The following is a 7989-nucleotide window of genomic DNA, read 5'->3' as shown; positions in this document are numbered from 1 at the left end:
ACATGTTCATATATTGTCACACATGATACCCCTCTGAACGACTTTGACACAATCAAAGCAAAACAACGTGTTGGGGGGTGTATTATTTAAAACATAAAAAATAAAAGACTTTTAAGGACAGTCCGCTAATGAATCGCTCTACTTCACATGCTCCCTGACCTATGTTCCCATACATCTCTAGGAAGCAGGCTAAAATGTAATGCAGGCTGAACAGGACCTAACCCATGCATGCTGGTTTGTAAAAGCGGCGTGTAGGCTAAATCACCCGTTTGAGATAGCCCGAAGGAAGACTCCGCGTCGACACTGGGACCTATAACGCCGTTGTTTATATATTTGATTTCCGCTATAGGTTAGCTGCTCCTTTAAGCATCCGGTACGGTTAATTAATTAGATTCGAGATACATGCACCTCCCTGGCGCCATTATTCGCACCGCATCAATCTTCGCCGCGAGGGAACGGAATGGCACGAGCCGGACAGGACCGGTGCACAGTGAGAATGAGAACCGCTCTGAGCCCAGAGACATACCGTCAAAACAAGAACCAGCTGGCATTTCTCTCTGCCTCTCTACTTATGTAATATAATATGTCAAGCTAGCGGACCGTGTCCTCTTTCTCCCGAAACGTGTCTCTTCTCCGCTGAAAGCGTAACAACAGCTGCCCTTGTCGTTGCACAGACGGGGATGTCAACACCGCAAGATGGTCCGCATAGCGAGCGTCCTGGGTTTGATGATGTTCAGTGTCGCTCTGCTCATACTCTCATTGATCAGCTACGTGTCAATAAAAAAAGATTTTCTCTTCATGACACCCAAATATGCAAATTCAGGTGGGCCTCGGATGTATATGTTCCATGCGGGATTTCGGTAAGTTATGCAAGATGTCATAATATAAATGCGTAGGGTTACTAGTACATGTGGGTATAGTTTACTGAACTGTGCATGATTTGACAGCTACATTCTTCGCACGATATACATGTATAACTGTCTTTATTATCATGCAGCCTGTAAAGGTACATTTTTATTAAGAGAATAGCAGTTTTTTTTTTGGGGGGGGGGGGGGGGGGGGGCGGGGCACTGATTCTCAAACCAGAGGTTTTCATATTAGGGAGGTTTATGTCGTAGATAGCTAGTAGGCTACACCACAAACCAAAAAGGCCTGTACTTGTCACAGTAGAAATCTAACGCCTCTGTCGGTTCTCTCGTCATAATCGAAGGTTATATAAACAATCAACACATCCACATTTTCCCACGATTATTGATTTAGTGAAATACAGACTGTCCGTTTTTTTAAATGTTTTATTCACCTGATATCAAGTCGAATCTCAGTCGAATGAATGAATAGTCTAACCTACAACAACAATCCTGCCCACCCGTCGAAACTATAGCATCATTTAATCCCGGGTTCGTCAGGAAGAAGAGGCACAGCGCATGTTCTACGTCTCGTGCTGATGTTAGCACTGGCTGGTTTGTATTCTCCAGCTGGAGGGAGCTGTCCTTGGTTCTGATTTACAAGTGGCGGTAGATTCATTTCCACCCTGTAATCATTCCTTCCTTTGTTGCAGGAAGCCAAGGTTATGTGGAGAGGGAGGGAAGGAGGGAGCCATTTTGCAGCAATGAGAAATTCACTTCAGGGGACATACATATATCTAGCCATTCCACCCAGTAACCTCCCTCACCATATTCTGTCTTGTTTTGATTATAATTAGGCTACTGTCAAGGGAATCCTCAACATCAATGATTTGGCTACAGTTCCTATATGTATAGTACAAGTCAAAAGTTTGGAAACACCTAATCATTCAAGGGTTTTTCTTTATTTTTTAAAACTATTTTCTACATTGTAGAATAATAGTGAAGACATCAACACTATGACATAACACATATGGAATCATGTAGTACCAAACAAAAAAAGTTTTAAATAAATATTTTAGATTCTTCAAAGTAGCCACCCTTTGCCTCGATGGCAGCTTTACACACTCTTGGCATTCTCTCAACCAGCATCACCTGGAATGCTTTTTCAACAGTGTTGAAGGAGTTCCCACATATGCTGAGAACTTGTTAGGTGCTTTTCCTTCACTCTGCGGTCCAACTCATCCCAAACTATCTCAATTGGGTTGAGGTCGGGTCATTGTGGAGGCCAGGTCATCTGATGCAGCACTCCATCACTCTCCTTCTTGGTCAAATAGCCCTTACACAGCCTGGAGGTGTGTTGGGTCATTGCCCTGTTGAAAAACAAATGTCCCACTAAGCACAAACCAGATGGGATGGAGTATCACTGCAGAATGCTGTGGTAGCCATGCTGGTTAAGAGTGCCTTGAATTCTAAATAAATCACTGTCAATGTCACCAGCAAAGCGCCATCACACCTCCTCCTCCATGCTTCACGGTGGGAATCACACATGCAGAGATAATCTGTTCATCTACTCTGCATCTCACAAAGACACGGCAGTTGGAACCAAAAACCTCAAATTTGGACTCATCAGACCAAAGGACAGAATTCTAATGTCCATTGCTCATGTTTCTTGGCCCAAGCAAGTCTCTTCTTATTATTGGTGTCCTTTAGTAGTGGTTTCTTTGCAGCAATTCGACCACGAAGGCCTGATTCACGCAGTCTCCTCTGAACAGTTGATGTTGAGATGTGTCTGTTACTTGAACTCTGTGAAACATTTATTTGGGCTGCAATTTCTGAGGCTGGTAATTCTAATGAACTTATCCTCTGCAGCAGAGGTAACTCTGGGTCTTCCTTTTCTTGTGGTACCGTCCTCATGAGAGCCAGTTTCATTATAGCGCTTGATGGTTTTTGCGACTGCACTTGAAGAAACTTTCCAAGTTCTTGAAATTTTCCGGGTTGACTGACTCATGTCTTAAAGTAATGATGGACTGTTGTTTCTCTTTGCTTATTTAAGCTGTTCTTGCCATAATATGGACTTGGTCTTTTAGCAAATAGGGCTGTCTTCTGTATGTCACGAACCGGCTCAAAACCCGTAACAAAAGGGAGACAACGTGGAGATAAGGCGTAACAAAATATATATTTATTAACTAAAGCAACTAAGGAAAATATACAATGGTGTGTGTAATCAGTAATCAGTAGTGTAAGTGAGTGTTTTGCATGCATGAATGTGATAATGCAGGGTGTTGAACAATGCTGTCACAAACAACCCAAAAACCACCAAGAAACACAACAAAATCCATAAAGGTGTCTGCATGGAGAGAGTCTCCTCCATGAATGGGGAAGTGGTGTATTTATCCTGAGAAACACCTGGGCCCAGGTGTTTCCCATGTAGCTGATGACCCAACCCAACTCCGCCCACCAGCATCCTAATAAGGGAACAACAAAGAGAGAATACGGCAGACAGAGTGGGAGGGTCATCACATGTATACCACCCCTAACATGTCACAACACAACTGATTGGCTCAAAGGCATTAAGAATATAAATTCCACAAATTAACTTTTAAGAAGGCACACCTGTTAATTAAAATGCATTCCAGGTGACTACCTCATGAAGCTGGTTGAGAGAATGCCAAGAGTGTGCAAGCTGTCATCAAGAAAAAGGGTGGCTAATTTGAAGAATCTCAAATATAAAATAAATTTTGATTTGTGTAACACTTTTTTGGTTACTACATGACTCCATATGTGATATTTCATAGTTTTGATGTCTTCACTATTATTCTACAATGTAGAAAATAGTAAAAATAAAGAAAAACCCTGGAATGAGTAGGTGTGTCCAAACTTTTGACTGGTACCGTATATATGAATCAATTATATGGGCTGCATCCCAAATGGCATTCTATTCCCTACACAGTGCACTACTATTGATGCGATCCTTATAGGGAATATGGTTCCATTTGGAACACACCCATAATGTATTTTTAAAAGTACCCCCCCCCCCCCCCCCTCCACAATCATAACATCATCATCATAACACTCAATGTTTTATCCCAACAGCCACGGTCCAATCCCTTCACAAGTACGGTACCATCAGGACGTCATGCAACCAATTGACATCAGGTGGCCTAATGGTTAAAGAAGTTAATTATAGACTGCCAGTGTAGGCTACACCGTGTGTGCCCCCTAAACTGGCACCCTATTCCCTATATAGTGCACTACTTTTGACCAGAGCCCCCAAAGGGAATAGGGTGCCAGTTGGGACACAACCAGGCAGTGCATGATGCTATCCTCCCCTTAAAACTAATAATGGCAGTGCTTGCTAGCTATCTAGCCTACATGCTAATGCTATTGCTAGCCTTGTTACCTGTTGACCAGTCAACAGGTCAGTTAGAGGAGCAGACAGGCATCATACCCTTTTCACACTGCTGACCCAAGCCGTGCCGTACTGGGCAAGCCAGCACAGTACGGTTTCCAGTCAGCACCATTGTGTGAATTGGGTAATAATGTCCCATTGCATGAGTCTAATAATAACACTGCAATAAAATAGAATCACAGCTAGCTACCGCTTTATAATGGGAAACATAACAATGGAACTATAGTTCTTTACAGAGCTAGTTAATTACTTTATTAGGAAATTGAGTGACAGGAGTTGTGGAACAAGGAGAGGAAGTGGGTGGAGGTGAGTGATGAGGGTGAAGGAGAGGAAGAGGGTGGGGAGGGTGAAGGAGAGGAAAGGAGGGTGGAGGAGAGGAGGTTGGTGAGGGTGGAGGACAGGAGAGGATAGGAAGGTGGTGGAGAGGAAGGTGGTAATGAGGGTGGAAGAGAGGAGACTGGAGGACAGAAGAGGAGGACGGTGAGGTTGGAGGACAGGAGAAGATAGGAAGGTGGTGGAGAGGAAGGTGGTAATGAGGGTGGAAGAGAGGAGACTGGAGGACAGGAGAGGAGGACGGTGAGGGTGGAGGACAGGAGAGGAGAGGAAGGTGGTGGAGAGGAGGGTGGGGGAGAGGAGCAGGATGGTGGAGAGGAGGGTGGTAATGAGGGTGGAAGAGAGGAGAGGAGGGTGGAGGAGAGGAGCAGGATGGTGGAGAGGAGGATGGTGAGGGTGGAAGAGAGGAGACTGGAGGAGAGGAGGAAGATGATGATGAGGGTGGAAGAGAGGAGACTGGAGGAGAGGAGGAAGATGGTGATGAGGGTGGAAGAGAGGAGAGGAGTATGGTGATGAGGGTGGAAGAGAGGAGAGGAGAGTGGAGGAGAGGAGGATGGTGATGAGGGTGGAAGAGAGGAGAGGAGGATGGTGATGAGGGTGGAAGAGAGGAGAGGAGACTGGAGGAGAGGAGGAGGATGGTGAGGGTAGAGGAAATTAGATTAGAGAAGAGGAGGATGGTGTAGGCTTGAAAACCCAACCCTAGGCAACAATGATTAGGATCTGGTTTCAGTTATGGGCTCTTTAGAGAAACTACGTCACTACTTTATCCACTTAAACAAAATATAAAATAGCAGCTAGCATGTGGCTATTTTGCATCAACTAACTTCACTAAAACAGACGATAGGGTTGCCTAGTGGTTAGAGTGTAGGGGCGGTAGGTAGCCTAGTGGTTAGAGTGTAGGGGCGGTAGGTAGTCTAGTGGTTAGATTGTAGGGGCGGCAGGTAGCCTAGTGGTTAGAGTGTAGGGGCGGTAGGTAGCCTAGTGGTTAGAGTGTAGGGGTGGCAGGTAGCCTAGTGGTTAGAGTGTAGAGGCGGTAGGTAACCTAGTGGTTAGAGTGTAGGGGCGGTAGGTAGCCTAGTGGTTAGAGTGTAGGGGCGGTAGGTAGCCTAGTGGTTAGAGTGTAGGGGAGGCAGGTAGCCTAGTGGTTAGAGTGTAGGGACGGTAGGTAGCCTAGTGGTTAGAGTGTAGGGGCGGTAGGTAGCCTAGTGGTTAGAGTGTAAGGGTGGTAGGTAGCCTAGTGGTTAGAGTGTAGGGGCGGTAGGTAGCCTAGTGGTTAGAGTGTAGGGGCGGTAGGTAGCCTAGTGGTTAGAGTGTAGGGGCGGTAGGTAGCCTAGTGGTTAGAGTGTAGGGGCGGTAGGTAGCCTAGTGGTTAGAGTGTAGGGGCGGTAGGTAGCCTAGTGGTTAGAGTGTAGGGGCGGTAGGTAGCCTAGTGGTTAGAGTGTAGGGGCGGTAGGTAGCCTAGTGGTTAGAGTGTAGGGGCGGTAGGTAGCCTAGTGGTTAGAGTGTAGGGGCGGTAGGTAGCCTAGTGGTTAGAGCTTTGGGCCGGTAACCCCGAAGGTTGCTAGATCGAATCCCCGAGCTGGTTGTTGAAATCTGTCGTTCTGCCACTGAACAAGGCAGTTAACCCACTGTTCCTAGGCTGTCATTGTAAATAAGAGTTTGTTCTTAACTGACTTGCCAAGTTAACTAAAAGTTTTTGAAAAAAACACTGCAAAGGTTTTGCCTGCAAGCATTGGTTTTGAATTGTAACGTTCTGGCAGATCAACCTCGTGATTTGTTGAATACAGACAACTATTTTTTTCCCTTATAATTTTTTTTCGAAGTTGCCAAAAGAGTCTGTAATTGAAACTAGAACCTTGTCGCTGTTGCCTAGGAGGGTGGAGGAGAGGGTGTTAGACGCTGATCAGACCCTGCTTCTACCAGCTTCCCGCCTATCAGTAACATCAGAACCAACTGGGCCGGCCTCCCTTCCCTTCCTAATGGACACAACACACTGTTTCTGTGGTTGTCTCTGTCAAAAAAAGGAGGTTGGTTCTTCTTGCACTTAATAAACAAACTACAGAATATTCCTTTTGCAAAACAGAAAACAAATATTCCTTTCGCAATTTTTTCTGTCTTTTTTTTCTGTCTTTAGAGTTGCAGTAGCATGGGAAAAATAGACAAGTTACAGGCAGACACTAACATTTTGGTCCAAGCCTTCTCTAGTGTGTACCAATGTCTCTGTTACAACAGGTCTCAGCTGGCCATGAAGTACCTGGACCCGGCCTTCACCCCTCTGACCAAGGCCTTGAACGAGGGCCTGCAGGAGAACGCCTCCAAATGGCGCTATAACAGAACGGCGTTCACAGAACAGAGGTAAAGTTAGCCTATAAGGGATACATCTGGGTGCTGTTCAGTAAGCACTAACGTTGCAAAACTTTTACAACAGATAACTGTTGTTATTGGACACATTCAGGTTGTACCCTCCACGTTTCAAAATGCTTTGTGCCTAATGAACATGACCCGGGCCAGACATAGTCTCTGGTGACAGCCTTAATAGTAAAATATTAGTAGCTGGTTTGGTTCTGATTTTGGTGCCAAGATGATTTAAACCAGACACTGAGCTGGGTTCAAATGACTGCGTATTCAAGTATTCATATTTTAAATACTTATTTCCTTTTTTCAATTTAAGTTTTCTTGTTTTTCAATCAACCAACAAAACAGAAATACTTATTTTCTGTGTATTTGAGTGTTTTCAAATAATGTAACTGAATCAACTAATCGTATTTTGGCTATTTGAAACTGTTTTCCATATACATTTCAAACACCCGTAGGGCCCAAACAGACCTAGGTTCAAATTCAGGAAGTATTTCAATATTTGTATTTGGAAAAACACTCTTGTGTATTTGGGTATTTCCAAACACATTCCAATACTTTCCAAATGTATTTCCAAATACATTCTACATTTTTTTAAATTTTTCTTTTACAAAATACTTACTTCGAAATGTGAAAGTAATTTAAATATGTAAAATAGTATTTCAACACAGGTCTGCTAATTTATGGGGTGTATATTTACAATATTTACAATAAGTGTGCATCCCATTTGGCACCCTATTCCCTATATAGTGCACTACTTTAGACCAGAGCCCTATAGAACCCTATTCCCTATATAGTGCACTACTTTAGACCAGAGCCCTATAGAACCCTATTCCCTATATAGTGCACTACTTTAGACCAGAGCCCTATAGAACCCTATTCCCTATATAGTGCACTACTTTTGACCAGGGCCCAATCGGCCTTGAATAGGAAATGGGGTTCCATTGTCTGATCTCTCCCCATCTCTTCCCATCTCTTCCAGAAAAGAGATCTCTCAGCACATCGACATCGCCCACAACTTCACCCTGACCCGGAGAAGCGTGCGCG

The 7989-nt window shown here is 44.4% G+C and overlaps 1 protein-coding gene across 1 annotated transcript in view; it reads left to right on the top strand.

Annotated features, from left to right (window-relative positions):
* The first annotated feature begins 246 nt into the window (after positions 1 to 246).
* Positions 247 to 7989, top strand: part of LOC110523123 (alpha-N-acetylneuraminate alpha-2,8-sialyltransferase ST8SIA3-like) — a 254240-nt gene continuing 246497 nt past the window's right edge. Inside the window, exons 1-3 of the mRNA XM_021601535.3 lie at positions 247 to 860; positions 6820 to 6942; positions 7925 to 7989. The exon at positions 7925 to 7989 is cut by the window's right edge and continues 493 nt beyond it. Of these exons, the coding sequence (XP_021457210.2) occupies positions 697 to 860; positions 6820 to 6942; positions 7925 to 7989 (352 nt within the window). The 5' untranslated portion in view covers positions 247 to 696. The remainder of the gene's footprint in view (positions 861 to 6819; positions 6943 to 7924) is intronic.

Source organism: Oncorhynchus mykiss, chromosome 5, assembly GCF_057628025.1.
Source record: "Oncorhynchus mykiss isolate SJ-2025 chromosome 5, ASM5762802v1, whole genome shotgun sequence".
NCBI classification, from domain to species: domain Eukaryota; kingdom Metazoa; phylum Chordata; class Actinopteri; order Salmoniformes; family Salmonidae; genus Oncorhynchus; species Oncorhynchus mykiss.
This window is presented reverse-complemented; position numbering and strand designations above follow the sequence as displayed.